Source organism: Lissotriton vulgaris, chromosome 4_1 (assembly GCF_964263255.1).
Source record: "Lissotriton vulgaris chromosome 4_1, aLisVul1.2, whole genome shotgun sequence".
In the NCBI taxonomy this organism is placed as follows: Eukaryota; Metazoa; Chordata; class Amphibia; order Caudata; family Salamandridae; genus Lissotriton; species Lissotriton vulgaris.
In genome coordinates this window covers 1,079,673,344-1,079,695,574 of record NC_141691.1, presented here as the reverse complement: position 1 = coordinate 1,079,695,574, position 22,231 = coordinate 1,079,673,344, and the positions used below count along the sequence as shown (strand labels likewise).

Here is a 22,231-nt window from a genome sequence, read left to right as displayed (position 1 = left end):
TAATACCAAGATGTTGCCGCATAAGAAAAAATAACCAGCGGAACAACATACAGGTATACAATTTCGCTGGGTGGGTTACACGATGTCTACACCCTTAATTCAATAGACCGGCAGACATCGTCACAAAGCTTATAGTATTACTACCAGTACTAAAATGGCCCACTGACCCCTGTACGTTTAGTAACAAGTAGCGTTGAGACGGCTGGATCTAGGCGGAGCAGTGTGATGGGGCATTAACCAGAACCGACATCCGCTGAACTAAAACTATTACAATCCCTTAGAGGGAGGGGGGTGGTCAAGGGACATTCTAATTAACAAAGCCTAGAGGATAAGATGCTGAATAAGAATGCTTAATGTCTCTAGGTGACCATTGGAGGATCAAGAGGCAGATATCGATCGAATAAGGGGATAACATTGAAATAACCCGCAGACGATACAAAGGCATAAGGAACCCTTAAGAAAGTCAAGTCTCATTGAGGGTCCACATTCATAACTCCAACGGTATGTATGCGTACATAGTTTGACTAAGGAACAAGAAGATGGGTAATGAAGGACTATAGACAGAAATGAACAATATGTCCCCCTATACTTCACAGGCAGTATTTGAGCCCGCATTGAAACACAATCCTGCGCAGATTGAAAGTCGCAAGAACGAAAATAGACACAGACAACGTTAGTCTCCCCGTTTGTAAGTGTGACTAAAGGTAACCTAAAGTCTTCTCCCCATCATTGAGAAGAGGCAGTATTATTATTAAAAAAGTTTACCCTCTCCTTTATAGAAGCCGTGGTATATATATATATATATACATAATATCCACGAAGAGTACCAACAACATACCTGAAAGGTCCAGAACCCCAAGTGAAAGACCGATGGCAGAATAATCTAAGTAAGAATGCCCTTCGAGATAATATTATAGAAACAAATAATCTAGTGACACGGTATAAAACATGCACACGATAAGATAGAATGAACTTTTCTCTCAGTCAGATAAATGTTACTAATTGTATGTATTAGTTTTTTTTAGAATGAAGAAATATTGTTTTTAAATAAAGCTCTGTCCTGGGGGTGTGATAAGATTTAGAACAAAGCACCACAACGCGTCGACAAAGAACTTTCTCTACAGTTTTAATATTGATGTTATGATGTTATTTATTAAATTGTGATTTCTGTTCAAAATTATCTACACTGTATGAACTATTTACTCTGAGTTTGGAATTGCGAAAGAAATTGTTATAGGAAGTGGGGATTTTGTACCAGAGTATATGATTGTAAAAATGTCATGTAATATGTGAATTAAAAATGTTTTTAACGTAATCTTTCATAAATAATAAATTTGGGAGATAAAAAGAAACTTCGGTGTCGTGTAAGAATTAATTACCCGTGTCACTATCTAGCATAAAAAGGTGATATTTGTGAGTGTCTCATTTCATTCAGCCCTCCCTGCCCCAATACACTATAGCCTGTCTGGGTGGTGCTAGCACCTCCCAAGACAGGAAACCTATTGTCCAAGCCTCCCTCGCTGGAAGGACTCACAGCAGCAGGAGGTCAGACTTGTGTCTGTGACAGCAGCATCCATTTTGTGATGCTGAGGCTCTGGTTAACTTTAACCGGGATTAGTAGGATTAACATGTCTTCTCCCTCTAGAAGGGTGGAATGCTACCCCCGTCGCCTGAACTGGCGAGAAGTAGTATTCCAAAGCATATGACACCTTACACGACATGTTTTGTTAAAGCCAAACCAAAGATCGCATTTATAGGTTCATAATGCACTTAAGAGTATATGGTATGGCTATATCATAGAACAGCTATAAGGACATGGTTCCGAAAGCTGCAGACAGGCTCAGCTCATGCTAGAGCACCATCTCACATAAAACCAAGCACTCTGCCTTCAGGATTGTTAAGGTCTGCCATAGGAGTGACTTATAGGTGCATATGTGTCTATATAAATGGTAGGTATAGGAATACTATACCTAAGCAAGGGGTGATTACACGACTTTGCCCCAGCTGAGTGATCAGCCAGTTGTGTCAGTTTGGATGGCCAACCAGGGGTGGCATAAGATATGCTGCAGCCCTTGGTAGGCCTTGGGTGCACCTATGCCCTGGGTACCTATAGTACACTGTACAGGGACTCATAAGAGTGACCCAAATCCCAATTGGTGATGTACCTAAAGTACATGGTGTGAAATTTAGAGAGAGAACAGCAGGGCTGGGGGTCTGATTAGCAGGCCCACAGCCACATTAAGTCGAAAACCAGTGAAGCAAAAAGCAAAAAATGGGGTGACCATAGGAAAGCGGACCCTACTCTCCTACATCCAGCAACTGGTTTGAACCAGACTATGCATGGAGCACCTTTTGTGCCCCAGGCAGTGTCTCATTCCTTTCAGCCCACCATGCCCCAATACACTAGCAAGGTTAGAGAGTGTCAAATCTATTCGAAGTGGGAATAGAGAATAGAGGGGAATTTGCATAGTTTGCCCCAGCAATTTGGGGAGAATGTTGCAATGTGCCCTGTACTGGGGGACAGAGTGGAGTTAATACATTCGGCTGACTATAACATTGTATAGGGGGTTTATAAAAGAAGCCGCGGGAGAACCATAATTTGCTCTTCATTTAAACGCAAAGACTTAAACCTGCCCAGTATATTGTTAACTAGTCCTAGCGATTTAAATGAGAGGACTATACAATCACCCATAAACACTTTGGAGTCACTACCGACCCAGCCCACCCGTCTGGCCATCTTGAAGGCTGCAAAAAGTGTGCCGCCCAGCCCCACTTTAGAATTTAGCCAGGTGAGATATTTATTTCTTAGTGACTCCCATGTGTTATGTTGGGGGGAGTATGTTGGTGGAACGTTAGCCAAATTGACCACATAAGGAGAAATATCTGGTAGCAGATCCAACCTATCCCTGGCGGACAGAGAATATTTGGGAGTTCTAGCCCCCATATAAATGTTAGATGTGGGGATTGATGAAATCCACTTATTAAGAGTCCCCCTCTAGTCTGTGGCCGGGATAATTTATATCTGGGTCACTGGGGTTGACACATCAAGATGTGGCTTGGAAGATTGTTGGGTCACCCCATCGGACTCCTTCTCAGTTTGATGTACTAGTATTGTACGAGGTATGCCAGCAGTGTTAACAGTACGTTCTTCCCTCCTAGGCCCAGTACATATATTTACTGAACCAAATATTTCCGCACAAGATAATAGAGCATATTCAACAGTTTTTAAGTGCTCAGTAAGGCTGCATACAGATGTTTTTACAAGATCCAAAAGTTGGTGTATGCATGACACTAAAGAGGAACAAGGCAGAGAATTTAATGGTGCGGCAGGCAGTCCCTTCTTCAAATCTTTGAGATTTTGAACATTGTCCCGTTTTCAAGGCATGATGGCTTTGCTTTCCCAGCACGCAAAGTCGTAACAGTCTTTGCCAAAATGGGTTTAATAGTTTTGGAGCGCTTAGATGGAGGATTAGAACTTAAGGTGACCAGAGTAGTTTTGGCAGAGGTTTGACCCGACTTATCTTTATTCGTAGCGTCTTGGCTAGTGGGTTGTAAATCCGGGATAAATTCCAGATCTGAAGGTGTCAGGATACATTTTTATTTTTAACAGAGTTTTATATAGCGCAAACTTGACCCGAATCGGGTATCAGAGCGCTTTACATAGAACCAGTTACGTTAAATGAGGACACACATTCATTTTTGTTAGGAACGGGGATATTAAGTGATCTGCCCAGAATCAGAGGATGTTCAGCGTCATTGCTGAGACTCGAACCCAGTACCCCAGAATCTAGGTCGACCGCCCTAGCCCTTACGCTAACATTTACTTAATGATTCAGCCCCATCTTCAGTGCATATAGTTATTGTTTCCTCCATGCTTAGTATTTGCTTTTCAATGTCTCCTATTACCCCAGTTATAAAGTTCATAATGGATTGCCCTGATTTAGGATGAGATTTATATAATGCGGAGCTCGGTTGTTTCCTTTTCCCCATGACCAGATAGCATTTTAGAAATTTACTGCATTTTAATAGACCCCAGATAAACTTTTGGTGAAAATCACTTCACTAAACAGGGGGACAAACACAATTTACAGGTTACAGTACCTTTGTGGAAGAGTCTTCACATGCACAGGGGGCAGACTGACATGGATCGCCGCTGAATCTCACAGCAAAGAGGGGGGGTCCAGCCCTGCCTCCTCCTGCCACTGATGGGCGCAAACAGGCCCGCCCTTGGCCCGCGCTGAGGGATGCAGGCGAGGAAGATGTAGGTGTGCGGGGCTACTCCCCCTCGCTGTGTCAGGATGGCTTCTAGGGGACCGAGTCCCACCCCAGAGAAAAAAGAGCAAGGCGTTGCGGGCTCTCAAGGGGACCAAGAAGTGCGTTTACTTGACAAAAAAGTTTGAAAAACTGTAAAAAAGAGACAGAGGGGTAGCTCTACTCCAGATCAGCGAATAATTGGTGTGGAAAGAAAAGAACTGGCGTCCGCGCACCTGGGTGGCACCTGTATAGGTGACGCGATATCATAACCTACGCGAACGATGCCGACGATGTCACACGGAGCCGAATGGAGCCGATGGCTCACGCAAAAGTTTTTAGGTTTAGCCTGACATCTGGGGAATTCAAAGGCAAGGTATCTGAAGCTAGAAGTCTTTATCAGATACATTTATGCTTGTATGGTTATCCAAGTAGCATGTTTTTACAGTGCAATACTTAACTAGTACACTTTGCTGTGTATATAAATCTCCATAAATCTCTTTTCTTTGCCAAGTCCACAGTGCTCAGTTAAGTAACTTCACATGCAATATTTAGATAATTAGTAGACTTTTAATGTATCCATATTGTACAAGTTGGCACATTTTTTTCAGTATTTCATAAAACGCTAACAAGCAACCTCTGCTGTTTTCTGTAAAGCTCTTTCAAAAACTACAGTACAGTGCATAGTGTTTCCTTGAATATGACTAGTTGGCCCCCACTAAAGAAGCTTGACTAGGGTCCAACTACAGATATCTGTGGTTTGTTGTTTGGAACACATCTCCTCACCCTCCCCTTCAAAAGAACATTAAAAACTATTCTGTGTAACACTGATAAAGCACATTAGAGATACGGACTACATGTTAAAAGAAGATGTAAGGGTGCTGTGTGAAACATGCTCCTCACAAGCTACACATTTGGGATGATTCTGGTCCCATCTTAAGCGGGACACTGATGTTTATAAAGAAACAGCATTAGGGAAGCCAACAGGTTTCAGTTATGCAAGAGCTATTGGCTTTATTTATTTATTTAAGGTGTTTTTTTATAGCACAGACATGACCTGTCCGGGTATCAGAGCGCTGTACAAACAGCAAAGCAAGTTAACACACAGATAAAAATACAGATAGTACCATGTTGTACAAATAGCAAACAAGTAGTGACAACAACAAAAAAGCAAAAAAGAAAGAATAAACAAACGACTTAGACTACTCAGGATACAGAAATGTATATAGGAAAAATAGTCAGACTTAGTGAAATTTAGTGACATCAAGACTACTGCTGAAGGTATCTATTCAACAGCAGCACTTTAACTTCTTTGTTGAAGGAGGTAGTCGAGGGATTAGATCTGGTTTTAGAAGATGGTGGCTCGACTTTTCTGACTGCGGATACCGATGAAGGGGTCGAGGCGAACAGAGTTTCATCTGTGAGTGTCTGCCCGGCACTGTCCCCTGCCGTTGCTGAGCGTCTTGGCAAACACAGCGGCTGACAGCCAGTCTCCAGCCCCGCACATCATACCAAGGCCTACATCCCCCATGGGCGAGGGTGGTCCCGGGACCACGAGGTGAGGAGTGGCTGCAAACGGTCCCCCGGCTGAACAGGCGGGAGTGAAGAAGATCCATCAAAGCCCTAAGAGTGGTGGCAAAGAAAAGGGGCCCAACGATCACAAGGTAAGGAGCTGCTGCACGGGGGCCCATGTAGATGAACTGACTGGGGCTGGAATCCATCGGAAGCCCGGGCCTGCAGTAGATGCCAAGTGAGCCTGCTAAGAGTCCCCCGGGGGCACGCCCCCCCCTCCCCCCCCCGCCCCCCCTTAGCCACGAGATCCTTCTGCCTGCTGGCTCATTCTCTGCAGGTCCCTGAGGGTGTGGACTGCAGCACCTGTGGCTGGAGACCTACGTTTAGCTGCCTTCAACACTGAGGATCCCCTGTGGCTCCGCTGCTCGGTGGGGAACAAAACCTGTGTTTGACGGGATTGCCGGTGGGGCTGCAGTGAGAAGAACCCTTGCTGCCTTCCTTTGGTTCACCGGGCCCCCACCCTCTCAATTGCATCTGGAGCCCCACTTCCACAGCGGGGCCTGGACTGAGGTAGACTGTGAGATTTGAGTCCACCCTCCGGTGTCATTGTTTACCCCAATCAGCAGGGTGACAAGATACAGTTGGGGCTGCCTGGTTTGGGGCTAGCGGTAATGGGGATCTGCTGTTTTCTAAACATTTGACCTTGAATGAACACAGGCAAGATGGACTGTGTGGTCTCAGGTCCCCACAGTGGTCCCAAGAAGACACAGAGGAGGTACCAGCCAAAGGAGAAATTGGGAGACCCCAGTGGCCTCACCAGGAGGAATAGCAGTGAACAAGCTAGAGGCAGAGGAGCAGGGGGGACCACCCAGTGGGTCTGGCAGAGGAACACCCGACACAGGCCTGAGGGTGAGAAGGGGGGGGTCGGTAAAACGTGAAACATCAACGGCCTGGGATGAAGAAATTTGAGGTTCTGGGAGATAATTCATTGTTGCCCTTGAGGCCCATGCCGGAGAGACAAGACACAAAAACAACTCATGTGAGAGAACCCCCCCGCACCAGTCAAACGTAGGGTTGAGAACCAGAGAGAAGAGCGAGACACAGAGACACAGAATATACCGCTGTCACTAGGGCTAATCTGTATGACTATCCTACCTGAGACCAAGTCACTGGTGTGGAAGGAGTGCAGTCTACAGTGGAACTGGCCCCTCTAGAGATACCCCCTAACTGAAACACGATGGCTGGGGACAAAGACCCCAAACTGTCAAAGTAGGGGGAAGATGGACAAATATGCCAAACTGATCCCCACCCTCCGAATGGGAAGCCAATGCCCTGCCAGACAACACAGCCCTCCTTCAAGCGATACACGCTTCCAGGGAAGAACTGGAAGGGAAAATGGCAGAGATACGATCAGAAGTGACCCTCCTGCACCAAGACATACGGAATGTTTCGGAGAGTGACACAGGCGGAAAAACCTATTTTTGAAGTGGAAGACACAACCCACAGCCTGCGCAAAGAAGTCTCTGGCTTAACTGCTTCCCTGAAAAAAGTGACTTGGAAGGTGGACGATGCCGAAAATAGGGCCCTCTGAAACAATTTACGCTTCATAGGATTCCAAGAGGGAATAGAACCAGGATCCTTCTTGACCACATGGCTTAGCGACTCCCTCTCAGCAGCGCAGTTCTCACCCTGCTTCATGTTTGAACAGGCTCGCAGGATGCCTACCTTGCGGCTGCCACCTCACGGGTCTCTGATTGCCCAATTCCTCAATTTTCAAGACTGTGACCTAATACTCCGAGAGTTGAGGAGAATGGGGGAAATTAAAGATAATGATATTCCCAGACTACTCTAGAGAGGTGCAGAAGCTACGAAACACATTTGATTTGGTCAAGACAAAACTAAGAGCCCTCCAGATCCAATAGGTGATCTTTCAAGGTGTTTCCCAATTCTTTCAGACGCCAAAGAAGGCATGGAGCTGGATGAAGAGCATCCCACTCAGAGGCGGGGACAGTACTCACAGAGACCCCACTTAATGGTACCTCCAAGAGATCTGTCCCCAAAACGACTGAGGGGGAAGAGGAGACGCTCACCGGTTGGGGCGCACGGAATATGTGGGGGGACTCCCTTCCGTGCTGAGCCCCCAGTAGGGGAAATGGGCCAGTTTCCAGACTCCGATGAGGACTCCGCATAAATCAAAACAAGAAAGAAACCTCCCGGAGACTGGGAGCGAACCACCTAAAAATGAATACTTGGCAGATGCAGATATTGATCACTCTCTTCTTTGAAACATCAATCACATGGAAGTGTCAAGCCTGACGCTATCGTCCGGGAGAATACGCGACAACAACTACCCAACTGACTGAGAGGTCAGCGGTGTGCTCCCACATACTGTTGTTTATTTAAAGTACTCCCGTGCGTCATTGAGCTGACGAGCTCGTGGATGAAGCACCTGCGCGCCAGTGAGAGGTACCGGACCTGATATAATGTTTGGCAGCCTACTCAGCAAAACCCAAAACACAAGACTGTATTCTCTACTGATGACGGCTAATAAACCAGAAACACGTGTATAGAGATCAGCACTATCTGCGCCAACCATGGCGAAATACTCAAAAATATCGGAGCGAGCTACAAGAGACTCCATTTCCCAGAATGCCAGGGGCGAACCTTGCCTGAGAGGTCAGAGGTGTGCTCCCACATCCTGTTGTTTATTTAAAGTACTCCAGTGAGTGATTGAGCTGACAAGCTCATGGATGAAGCACCTGTGTGCCAGTGAGAGGTACCAGACCTGATATAATGTTTGGCAGCCTACTCAGCAAACCCCAAAATACAAGACTGTATTCTCTACTGATGACAGTTAATAAACCAGAAACAATTGTCTAGAGATCAGCCCTATCTGCGCCAACTTTGGCGACATACTCCAAAATATCAGAGCGAGCTACAAGAGACTGCATTTCCCAGAATGCCAGGGGCGAACCTTGTCTGAGAGGTCAGCGGTGTGCTCCCACATCCTGTTGTTTAACAACTACCCAAGAGTGGCGACGAAAGTGGAGATATGAGTGCTAGCTGGATGCTGGGGCACAATAGGGTGGCTTAAAGAGCCGCTAGACATTGCTACACTAAGCCCTATTGAACACTGCCTTGTAGGCCACCTATCAAGTGACTACAGAAGATACTGGGCCCTCGTTTTCACAGAAGGACCTCTCTGACTCTAACCAGATCTCACCTACAACCTCCCTGTCTTTTAAGTCCCAAGAAGCCAGCTTCCACTCTTGACGGTGATTATGTGCTCTCCTGCCCACCTTCAACTAGGGAGGTGAGTGGTCAGATATGCCCCTTGCAAGGTACTCTGCTCTTCCTACTGCCTCCACCTCTCCCGCTGGTGCGAATTAAGAGGTAGTCCAATCTAGAAAAGACTCTGTGGGGGCTAGAAAAGAAGGAGTAAGTGTGTTCAAGAAGTGATGCCAGTGTGGAATTTAATGTAAAAAGAGATGCCCCCTGAGAATCGACCAACCCTTGTGTGGTTCCTGAAGAAAGGCTTTATTTTTACCTCTATAGCCTGCTGGAACTGCTCATGCTCACATTGTAGCTGCTCTGCCTCGTGCAGGGAGCTGGCAGTGATGAGACCAGCATTGAGCATGGACTCTCCGTTACGAATCCAGCCTAGCACCTGCAACAGCAGAGTAACACAGAGTGGTCAGATATGCCCCTTGCAAGGTACTCTGCTCTTTCTACTGCCTCCGCCTCTCCTGCTGGTGCGAAGGAAGAGGTATTCCAATCTAGAAAATACACTGTGGGAGCTAGAAAAGAAGGAGTAAGTGTGTTCAAGAAGTGATGCCAGTGTGGAATTTAATGTAAAAAGATATGCCCCCCTGAGAATCGACCAGCCCCTTGTGTGGTTCCTGAATGGCTGCCCACCATTTGATACTACCAGACAGGTGCCTGGACCCTTGGGTAGAGAGCCTCCACTCTTTGGGTCCTGAAACAAAGCCCATCCTGGGGAGAGGTGTCTTGCCTCCTCCCCCAGGATGGGCTGGGTCCACGAAGGGGAAGCTTCAAAGGCCTGCCTGAAGGTGCTGCTGAATGAAAGAGTTCCAACTTCAGGCCTGAAGCATAATAAGGTACACAAGTAGACATTATGTGACTCAGCATTTCATGCAGACATTGTATTACCATGCTGCTGGACAGCTTGTTTTAAGTTGTGTAGACTGATAAGGTTGGAGATGTATGATTGAATGTGGTTGGGGGAGAAATTAACATTTACCCTAATTTGTATACATTTTTCTGAGATTTTTATGATAATTACAATAATTCTTGTTGACTAATAGTCTAAAATAAGTTAGCATGTAGCTTGACATAAATACTGTGTGTGCACACTGATTTTGGAATGCTATGCTCTGTAAAAAAACACCCGTAGATGAGATTCTCGGACAGGATTGTCTGACTCCTAACACTTAACTACCGGAGCAGAACTCTGCAGGGGCACAGAGAGAGAAACCTGCCAGTTCTAATTCTCTCCAAAAAGGGAATAGTTTCCTTTTGGGGCTTGGGGCTCTACCAGGTGTGATACCAATAATTTGTATGTAACAGGGCATTATCGCAATTGGCAAAGCAACAAAATAAACCATCAAATTCTATTTTATGACATTCACTCTTATACAGATGATTTCTGAAATGGTGGAGGATGGAAGGGGGCTTTGGGTAAGCCCGTCCCATGTCTACAAACCATGGTCCTAATTTATTTTTCAGTTTTTGAGGACATCATATATAGGTCGCTTTCTGAGCTGCCATACACTAGTAAATGAAGGCCAAACATGACTAAATTGTGGGCATCAAGTGGTGACAGAACGTCAAGTTAATGCAACAGTAGACCAAATTGTACATCTACAATACAGCCAAGTTTCCAATTTTCAGGTGAAAATAAACATTCCTCAAAAAATACACAACTCAAACATGTAAACTGGTAGTAATGTATTAAAGTACATACATAAGGGTGCGGGTAGGTTTTAGTCCAAAATATAGATCGGTATTAATTATATATAAAGTGGGTAAAACAATGTTTTCATAAAAATAAATAAAGACTTTATTTTTACCTCTATAGCATGCTGGAACTGCTCATGCTCACGCTGTAGCTGCTCTGCCTCGTGCAGGGAGTTGGCAGTGATGAGACCAGCATTGAGCATGGACTCTCCGTTACGAATCCAGCCTAGCACCTGCAACAGCAGAGTAACACAGACAATCAACACTCGCAATCAGCATTTGAACATGTATAACTAATTATATTATCTACATGTTTGTGGTATACATACAGATTGGAACACTGAAGCATAGTTTAAAAAAAGTGTGCGGGGGGGTGAGAACAAGAGAGAAAATACAGAAGAAAATAAGAGAGCAACATGGAGCACGGGGTGGAGGAGAGAGGAGCACGTGGATGAAAACGACCAGCGCTGGGAAGTTTTGGCTTTGGGATCTATGTAAGATACAGCAACCTTAATTGCTCTGGGTCCAAAGCTCTCAGAAATGCTCAAGGTAGTGAGGTTCTCTAGGTGCTGGCTCATCTTGGACTGAAATACCATAACTATCATTAGACATGCCCTAGTCGCCGAGGACATAGGAAAACCTAAAAACACAGAATGCCTTGCAAATGTCATACTTTCAAAAAAGAAGATAATTTTCTCATAATTCTGTGACAGAAAATTATAGAATTTGATGGAATGTCAACAGCCACTAATGCAACAATCCCGCACCTCTCCCAATAATAAATACCAACCCATATTAGTAAGTGATCCAACCGTATAGAACACGAACGGTGCAAACTTTAAACTTGGAATGACCTCGAACATAGCTCTGGAAAAGATATTCCCTTTATGATGAGTGGCTCTTGGGACCAGGGTTGGCTGGCACCCAGGTAGATCATTTTAATAGAAAATGTTAGAGGATGCTGGAAGCTATACGCTTTAAACTGGCTGAAGTTCTGGAATTTTCTGCCATGTAAATGTGAGGCAGTTGTAATATATCCAACAATATTTGAAGGTGTGTGTGCAAGGCATTCTGGGTGAGAACGTGCTGAGATCCATGCAAGCCACACCACCCTGGATTTCCTTTACTCTAGCTTTCAGAAATACTTGACGTTCTGGGTGCAGACAGCTTAAGTACCACTCCTGCACCCATCCCACATGGAAAAAGAAGGGATTATTTGTATCCATTGTTTTGGTTTTGCTTATGGAACACCACCCCTTACCAAACTGGGGATCAAAGTAGATTCCATGTCAGGCCTATTCTTCCCCCATTCATCCTCTCTATCCCTAGTGGGCTTTCTAACGAAATAAGTACATTGTGAGAAGAACTCCCAATTTGTCCGCCAAGAGGGGCAGAAAGACTATATGAGCGTCGAAGGTTGGGGTGGTGACGCCTGTCATGTCTTGCTCGCAATAAAGACAGACAAATATATATCCTTATAAGAGCTTTATTTACTGCTTCCTTCTGGGTCCCTGTCCATACTCTAACTGACTTGGTTCCTGTCCCTGGCTCCTCCCGTTCCTGCTCCTCCCTTTCACTCCACCCCCCAACCCCTAGACTACATCACACAATCCTACATCTCCCCCTTTCTTAACAAAATGAACTTAATTTCCACAGTGTTCGCAATTCTTCAATCAGCCACACAGGTCGGCGAACTGCGTGTTCTTCAAGCATCAGTAGTGTCGAATCAGTGGTGGGCCTGGCTTTGGTCAATCTTTCCGTTGTCTTAACCAGGGCATCCTTGACTACGGGAGTGCACTTTTGAGAATGCAACCCATTGCGTGTGGGCTGCTTATTCTCTGGTTCCACAGTTATCATGGTTCTTTCTTGTTGTGCAACTGCTACTGGCTCAGCGCGGTAGTGGCAGTCTGTTTTCCTCGGTGACTCTTGTTCTATTGACGATCGATCTCCTTCATGAGTGGACGATGTTCTAGTTTTCTTCTGAGCTCCCACCTGTAAGGTTACTTCTTTTTGTCTTGTCAGGTTGGGAGCAGCACTGTTCTTCTGTTCACCGTCAGGCATGCCAGACGTTAATGTACTATCTGAAATGGGTGTCCTGGTTTGATTCTTGGACTCGTTTGCTGCCTCTGTTTGCCTCTCCCACTCCCACTCGTGTTTGAGACTGGCGAACCCCTTGACCATCCGGGCATGTACCGGTTTCCCTCTCATCTTGTGACAATCTATCTCTGTCACCACATTTGGCCCTCCTCGCAGGGTGACAGGATAGTCCTTTTCCACCTGGTAGATGCTGTCCCATTTCTTTGTTTTCCTTCTGTCAGTTCGTTGAGTCAGCCTCGCTGACCCCATCAGGGGTGACGGTATATTGCTCATTTCTTGATATGGCGATGACTGACATGACATGTTGTCCTTTGGTTCTATTGTGCGTTCGGGTGATTGATGCCATGGGCGTGGTCGAGACCATGATTTTGTTGACCCAAGTGATCGGACAGACGTGCTTTCCGAATCAGAGGAGTCGTTCGCCGATTCCCTTTGAGAACGTTCCTTTGAGGGTGTCTTGACTGGTAAGTTTATTGAGTTGGTAGTCTGTGACGACATGCTCCTGGAGTTGGAGTTATCCGCGGGACATTCCTTTGGGTACGTCTCTTTACGTGTCTTCTGTGTTGTTACGGTGGAGAGGTTGTTTGTTAACCACGCGTTTACTTCTTTAGTTTGATCCTGGAACATTTGGTCTTTACCCCTCTCACGTGACATCAATTGTCTCTTCTCCGTTTTCTCATTGTCATGACTGTCTTGAGTGCACATGCCTCTCCCTTTTTGGTGTCGGAGTGGCTTACCACTCCTCATGTGGTTGGTTTCTTCTTCTCGCTTGTTGGGTGTACTGACGTCCGTGCCATTGGGGTGATGTGTCTCGCTGCTTGATGCTTCCTCGGACTCCCCTACAGACTTTGGTGAATAGTGGGAGGATGCCCGGGGGTGTTCGTGTGCCGATTTCCAGTGTTGACAGGATTGTTCCCATCTTCTGTAGTTTGTCTTTCTTGCCCTCTTGTTGGGCAGGCTGCCATATTGTCCATGGGTGTGATCTGTCCCACTTGACACTTCATCCGCTTCAGAACCGTTTTCACCATTGGTTGACTGGCTCCGTGAGGTTGTATCAGTGCTGCCATCTGTTGACTGACTCCTGGATGTTGAATAACTCCGTGAGGTTGTATCAGTGCCGCTATCGCAGTCCTGACTCAGCCTGGTCTTTTGTGTGCTTTGTCTCTTGTTTCGTCTTGGCTCTGATCTGCCTTCACCCTCCCTCTTTTCCGTTTTGGTTGTTTCCTGGGCCTTGCCCCCAGACATGAGGGATGTCTCTTTCCAGACATCCTTGCATCTTGCATTCGAGTGTACATCTTTTGATATGTCTCTTGCTTTAACCCGCACTCCAACCTCGGCCCCTCTGATGATTCTCTCTAGCGACCACTGCCCCTGAAGAATCTTGCGCTTCGTGTCTGCATTTGAGCAGCCTTCGATTATCCGAAGCCGAACGGCTTCTTCGTTTGTAAAGGTATTGAAGTAGCAGCCAGGTACCAATCTTTGCAACCGGGTAATGAATTTTGGCAGTGGTTCTCCTGGTTCCTGCCGTGCTGTGGTGAAAGCGATGCGAGCATGATCCATGTCTACCGGTGCATGGAAATGGGTACGTAGCTTCTTTTGAAGTCTCTCATAGGTCTCTGTGTCCTTTTCCGGGAATGTTCTGACTAAACGTCGGCCCTCATGACCTACCAGCTGGAGGAGTACAGTCAGACATTTTCTATCTCTTCGTTCACCGATTGCGTCGAGGAAATCGTCCAATGGTTCCAGCCACCGGTTCCATTTGGGGCCCAAATTCTGACTGTCAGTCTGTGTCACCGGGGGCGGTACTTCAATGCAGGGATTGGACCGATGGGTTGCTGTATCCATTGCGGGAGGAGAGTTTCCGTCTGCTGCCGGTGCAGGATTGTTCACTTTGCTTCCTGTCTTATTTTTTGACCACCTTCGGCCGAGATCCTTGGTCTGGTTGTTTCCTCGGATGTTGATAAGCTTCGCAACTGTCTCGATCGGCGCTCGTTAATGAAGCTTGGATTTCTTGAGTTCCGAATGGCCACCACTCAGCTACACTATGCGTGACTCCTGGCTCGCTTTCTTTAGAGTTGTATGGTAGCCGCAGGTGGTTGGTGGCTCTTCCGCGATGGTGCCTGGCACATTTGACATCCAGTTCACTCATGTGTCTTTTCTGGATTAGTGTAGGTAATCCAATCACTTCATTGATGGGAGAGGGCTTCCTTGACATTCCTCCACTCGTGCTTCTGGATCATTCATCTTCTTAGCTCCCGTTACTTTTGATTGTTTGTCTTCACGTGGCGCTGGATGTTTGCTTTTGGCACTTGTCTTTTGCTCGTGCTTGTTACATTCGGGATCTGCACTTGCTTGTGCTCGCTGACTTCAGAGCTTGTGGTCACCCGTGCTTGTTTATATGCAGTGCCGTCTTCGCTTGTTTCCAGCATTGGCTTGTGCTTGACGCGCTGCGAATTGGGTATGTGCCAGTGCTCGTTGCTAACAGTTTCTTTTGTTCATTCCTTTTCTTGTCACCTGTATTAATGCGTGTTTGTGTTCATCGTTTACTTTGCTTGTCTCTGGCATTTGCTGGTGCTCATTTCATCAGGGCTGGTCCCTTATTGTTCGCTTGCAGGTATCAATGCTCGTTTAATTTCTGTCACGAATGCTTGTTTTATTTGTGTTTCCCGCATCTGCTTGTGCTTGTCTACATATTGCACTTCTTGCATTTACTCATGCTTATTTTATTGCACTCCCTGTTTTGGCCAGTGCTTGTTAGTTTACCTTTGCCAATGCTTGCTCCTTTGCAGTTACCAGTGTTTGGTCTTTTACATTTACCAATGCTTGTTGCTTTACGTATACCAATGCTTGTTCTCTCGCATTTGCCAATGCTTGTTGTGCTATTCCTCTTTTTGTCTTTCTCAATGCTTGTTTTCTTAGACTGCTTCTTGCATTTGCATGTGCTTGTTGCGTCACTAACTTTCTCTTGCCAATGTTTGTTTCCCTCTTGTGGCCTTTCCACTTGCGTTTGCCAGTGTTTGTTTCCTTACGTTTGCCAATGCTTGTTTTCTTATATTCGCCAATGCTTGTTTTCTTATATTCGCCAATGCTTGCTGCTAAACTCGGCTCGCCTGACCTCAAAATGGCGCCTACAGTTTGCATAGGGAAGATGTCCCAAAAGTTGCCTGACTTTAAAATGGCCGCCGTGCTATCTGCATGCAGTGCTTCCTCCCTGCTCACTCAGCACCCAGGTCACTCAGGACTCACCAGCCGACGACTCCAGGGGACAGCAAACCTCCTGATTCAGTCCTCTTCAGCCACTGCCACAGTCAGGTGAGGTTGGGGTGGGCTCCCGCCTTGCTGTGCCAATTGCCGCGATCACGTGGCGACACGGTGCCAAAGCTCACGCATCGGGCGTGAGGTTTTCAATGCCGGCGGCTCTTCCAGCTCCGGTCCCATTGCGCTCGACTGCGCTTACCTCCGGACTTCTTTGGAGTCACGTTCTTCACTCAGGGCAATTCTTCAGGGACGCTAGACAGAGTCGGAGTGGGCTCCCGCCCGACCTCTATCTTCTCTGCACACGCCGGAATCACACGTATCCGGCGGAGTCGCGTTTTGCCGCGAACTGCTCTTTCTCTTCGAGCGGTCCAGCGCTCGCTGCTGCAACTCCTCGAGCGTTTCCGCGCTCGACTGCCACGGCTCCCTCTTCACTCCCTTGCTGTCACTGGGGAATAGGGTCACCTGCTGCTGGCCTCTCTCATCAGGCGGCAGCTCCACACAGCAGCGTTTTCTTCTTTGCAGCGCTGCACGGGACAGGGCACTCTCGTGGATCTTTGTGGGCTGTATTTATGCCCATCCCACCCTCGTATCCAGTTGTCATGTCTTGCTCGCAATAAAGACAGACAAATATATATCCTTATAAGAGCTTTATTTACTGCTTCCTTCTGGGTCCCTGTCCATACTCTAACTGACTTGGTTCCTGTCCCTCGCTCCTCCCGTTCCTGCTCCTCCCTTTCACTCCACCCCCCAACCACTAGACTACATCACACAATCCTACAACGCCTAATGGCATTATAGGCTAGCTTCCTGCCCGCCTCATTCATTGTTTTTAATTTAATATGTTGTGTCTAGTGAGCTTTCTAGAAAAATAACAACAGAAGAGTGTTACTTGGTTGAAGAATACACAAGTAATGGAGCACAAGAGAGAAACAACACCAATTAGGTTTGTTTAGAAAGCCCTCACTCACCCACCTGGTCGGTGACATGCTTCATCCTCGGGCCCAACTGGGTGTGACCAAATGTCACCCCAGTGTGCTTGAACGCCAGATTTACTGCGGAGCGGGTAATGTGAAGATGTGAAGGCTAAGTGATAGATTACGTGAAAAGAGTGACATGGTGAATGGACACGCTAAAATTAAATCTCACCTTTCAAGTGCATTTAATTTTTAAAGTCTCTAATCCAGAGACAAGTAGGGTGTGTGCCTCCCGGTTTTTTGTTCGGTGAAGCCCTTTCCTCATTGCACTTTCACAGACGAATTTTTACTTTCACGTCCCTTGGTAGGGTGGGCCTTAGCGTGTCCATACCGCCGGGGTTTATTCACCGTAGGTCCTGACGAATGCCAGGTTAATTACACCAACATTGGTAGAAACATGTTGACCATCACGTAATGATATTGGAAACAGACCATTCAATTTAGTTGGCCTTGTTTACCAACACATTTTTTAATATGTCCTTGTTGATCAGTCATTAAATTAATTTTTGATACATTCAAGGCATTTTTAAATTCACCACGTCACTCTTTTCACGTAATCTATCACTTAGCCTTCACATCTTCACATTACCCGCTCCGCAGTAAATCTGGCGTTGAAGCACACTGGGGTGACATTCAGTCACACCCAGTGGGGCCCGATGATGAAGCATGTCACCGACCTGGTCGGTGAGTGAGGGCTTTCTAAACAAACCTAATTGGTGTTGTTTCTCTCTTGTGCTCCATTACTTGTGTATTCTTCAACCAAGTAACACTCTTTTGTTGTTATTTTTCTAGTCATAGTGGGGACTAAGAGTGTTGCTCCTTCCCTACCTCTCTTTTTGTTGATTTGTAGTGAGCTTTCTATCCCACTGAGACAATCCCCAATTAGCCCTCCCAAGGGGTCAGAATGATTGGAGGTGAGTGGCAGGGGTGCAATTCCATGCTGTAACGGTCCCCCAATGACTAGTGTGCTTTGTAGCATCCTAGGGTAGCAAATTAGAAGTAATACCTCAATCCACAACCCCACTCTCGGGGGACTGAAAGACTGGGAGTCCTGAAACATGAAAGGAGTTTTGCCCTGTTCAAAGGGGGCCACTGCACCCATAAATAATGGCCTTACAGTCTGGTGGGTGGACCTCTGTTTGTGTGTTGCTCCTGTGGTTTTCTCTGAGAAGGAATCCACACAGTAGAGGTTCCAGGAGAGTGTGACTTTTTCAATGGTATATTTCACCTTGGAATAAGTGGTTAAGGGTTCGAGCTGCAGTGGATTCTTACTACACACTGTGGGTGGCATTTAAATCCGTCGTTAGAGGGGAATACAAAGCTAAACAGTCCAGAGTCTTGAGGTCAATTCTTGGGGAGCGAAAATGTCTTGAAGATGAGATTCGTGAGCTTGAGCTCAAATTCTTTGCTGATTGCAGTGCGGACTCACTTGTCTGCATTCGATGTAAGATAAACTAATTTGTGAAGATAGCACGGCGGGAGACTCACTATCTAGGGGAAAAAAATGGTGCTAGGCGATTTGGTGAGGCAGATCAAGCGGGCAAATCCTTGGTGGGCATTCTTCACAAACCCTGGGCAAGTGGCTATATGGCTGAACTTTGTACAGGTGAGTTGGCTGCTGGCCTAAGGGAAGTACAGGAAGAGAGGACTCATTTCTACTCACCATTTACACCACGACTCGGTCACGTGACCCTCAGGACCTTGACTCCTTCGACTCGGTGCAGCTAATCTGGCTGGAAGACTGCCACTGTAGATTTTTACATGAGCCCTTCACCGAAGAGTTGATTACACAGGTCATTAGAGTCCCTCCTGGAGACAAAGTCCCTGGTTTATTCAGCGTCAAAGCCACATTTTCTAAAAAGTTTGTTCCCCTTTTGGAACCTCACCTGGTAGAGCCACAACGCATAATATACGCACCTTTTTTGCAATCCTCAGGTTATAAAACCCTCCCTAAGTGCTGCTGTGATTTCCCTTTCATGTCACCAAACATTTGATTCACTTGAGTGGTCATACCTATTCACGTTGTTGGACTGCCTAGAACCTAATCCCACATTCATCTATTTAATGAGTCGTATTTACTCTAAATCAACAACACGCCTCCGGATTCATGGGGTGATCTACCCCCCCCCCCCCTTCTCAGTCTCACATGAAACGCGGCAGGGAAGCACACTCTATGGGTTCTGGCAGAGCCACAACATGAATGGAGTGGCTGAATAGCCAGGTGGCTCGCTGGATGATTCTCCTGCTTTCTATGGCAGGGAGGTTAGCAATTGCAAAGATGGTTGTTCTACCCAAATACTTATATATGCCCATTAATCTTTTGCCTACTTCAACACTGCTTTCAGTGCCAACTCCTTTCCGAGCCAGTTGTGCTAGCATGGGCTGGAAGTCAGCTTAGGCTTGCCTGGGAAATAATTACTCTTCCTTTCGAGCAGAGTGGACTGGGCGCACTGGACATGGATCTCTTTTATAGCTGTGCACAGGCGCAGTTTGTGTTCTACTGGGTATACCCCACAAAGTTCATGGCCCACAATGAGCCTGATCATGCTGCACTCACTGCACGTGACAGCATTTGATACAGCTGGTTGTACGGTTTGGGTATGGCATGAACTACATAAGCTTGAGGGACTGGATGTTATATTCATCCCCTCGATCCCTCTGACTAGACACCCGGCCTAACCCTTCATACAAGATGCTGGCACATGTACAAAACTACTATGGCTGCAACTCACCACTATGGAGGCAGCGTTTCCAGGAAGCTCTTCTATCAAGCCGCAGCAAGCCCTACAAGATTGCGACGGGACTCTCCTAGATAGGTTAACCTATTACCAATTGAGAGCAGCCTTGTGCGCTACATAGTCCTCATTTTCCATGGCGCCTCCCTCACTGCAGGTACTTGAAAACCTCCTTGGTAGCCACTACTGGCGTAAGCTGATAACTAGATTGCACTCTGGAATGCAGCGCACTGCACCGGTTCGGATTCCAGTTGCACCAGTTGGGCATACCTATTTCTGTGGCTCAGTGGAGCTTTTGCTGTGCTCCGACGAGAGGGTTATCACCCAATTATAGACTCCGATTAGTGCACCTTAAATTTCTGCACAGATTTTATAGGATCCCCGAGCGACTGTTTAGACTAGATCTATTAGATGAGGCACAGTGCGTCAGGTGCCCAGAGCCCTGCGCAGACTTTATTTATTTGGGATGGGCATATCCTAGAATAGAACAATATTGTCTGTCTGTCTGTCATTGATGAGGTTACTGGCCTGCAGATAGAACGCACCCCTCTTTTTGCACTACTAGGCTATGTTAAAGATGTTTCCCCAGATTTGTGGAAATTGAACATTCGCTTGCTCCTTTTGGGTAAAAGAAAGGTGGTGATATGTTGAGGTTGTCGCCCACTCTCCCAACTAAATGACTGGCTTAAAGATGCAGCTTATTGCCAAGACCAGTTAACGTCCTATTGGGATTTAATGCAGTCCGTTCACACTCTAAAGATATCTGGTCCCCTCTTGAATCTCATCAGCGGCTGTGAGAAATCACATTAGATAAATTCAGTTCAAATTATGCCAATTTGGTTGATTGAGATCTGTTGCTCACCCCAACACGCTGTGCTCTCTATGAGAGTGGGCCTGAGTGGGAACATATTGGCCATCGCCTGGTCCCCTCTGATGTACTGTTTGGAGTGATCACTGTAAGAGCCCCTGTGTCACTCCTTTACAGTATGACTATTTTTCCACCTCCCCTTTTTAGGTCGAGCCTAGAGCAGCGCATGTACTGCTTGCTCGACTTTTTGTAAGGGGGTTTTAAAGAGCTACCCACAAGCTTTTCCTGGCCTCAAGCTTGCGTGCACACTCGCATGCACGCTTGCAGCCGCCATCTGCCTTTCTTATCTCTTCCTCCGCATCGCTGGCCATTACTTTCACTTTCGCAGCCGTGTCACTTTCAAGGCCATGCAGCCATTGCTTGTCCTAAAAGGAACGGGTGTTTTGGTAACCATGCTACAGGCTACAGTAGTGTGGTGTGTTATTTCTAGGCTTCCAATTTGCGTTAATTTGTCATTTCCAAGGGTGATATGTCATCCATATATTATAGAAAGTTGTTCCCAGATGTGATATCATGCTCGTAATATAGTGGTTGTGGAATCATTGGTCTTTGTAAAGTAGCAGTCACCTATAAGTCATGTTGAATCTAATTGACTTTAATATTCGCACAAACGTGTGGGTGACACTGTTAACTAAAATATTGCCATGAGATGTCACTGCAGTACCACATATCACATGAGCGGTTTCTTTCGCCTATACTTTGTTAAAATTAAGTTGTTCATAATCGTTGCTGTGGTCGAACAATCTCCATGAATCTATAGTACAATAAAACTGGTTCTTCTGGTCGGGCTGTAAAATCTTTTAGTGGCAATTGGTAATCAGTGGAATATTTCGACAGGCAAAATCAAAATGGAAATTAGTCGTAGTTTGCTTGTCCTAAAAGGAATGTGTGTATTGGTAACTGTGCTACAGGCTACAGTAGTGTGGTGTGTTATTTCTAGGCTTCCAATTTGCGTTAATTCGTAATTTCCAAGGGTGATATGTCATCCATATATCATAGAAAGTAATTCACGGATGCGATATCATGCTCGTAATATAGTGGTTGTGGAATCATTGGTGTTTGTGAAGTAACTGTCACCTATAAGTCATGTTGAATCTAATTGACTTTAATATTCGCACAAACGTGTGGGTGACAATGTTAACTAAAATATTGCCATGAGATGTCGCTGCAGTACCACATATCAAATGAGCTGTTTATTCCGACTATACTTTGTTAAAATTAAGTTGTTCATAATCGTAGCTGTAGTCGAATAACCTCCATGCATCTATTGTGCAAGAAAACTGGTTCTTCTGGTCAGGCTGTAAAATCTTTAAGTGGCAATTGGTAATCAACAGAATATTTCCCCTGGCAAAATCAACGCGGAAATTAGTAGTAGTTTTCGCAACTGCGGAACCATCGTTCTGGTTGGTGGAAAAGGTTCAACGAGGAAACCTGCTTTCCGCAAAACTATGGTGTGGAACTAATTAAACAGTATGTTGTGTAGCGCTATCCCAAACGTGGGTAACGTCACCAAATGCACTCAAGGAAAAAGATGTTCGGAATGTTGTTATGAGTTTGTA

General features: G+C 46.1%; 1 protein-coding gene across 1 annotated transcript in view; it reads right to left on the bottom strand.

The window, feature by feature from the left end:
* Nucleotides 1-22,231, bottom strand: part of TRIO (trio Rho guanine nucleotide exchange factor) — a 5,246,815-nt gene that overhangs the window by 3,084,749 nt on the left and 2,139,835 nt on the right. The window contains exon 16 of the mRNA XM_086965300.1: nucleotides 10,854-10,973. Within this exon, the coding sequence (XP_086821426.1) occupies nucleotides 10,854-10,973 (120 nt within the window). The remainder of the gene's footprint in view (nucleotides 1-10,853; nucleotides 10,974-22,231) is intronic.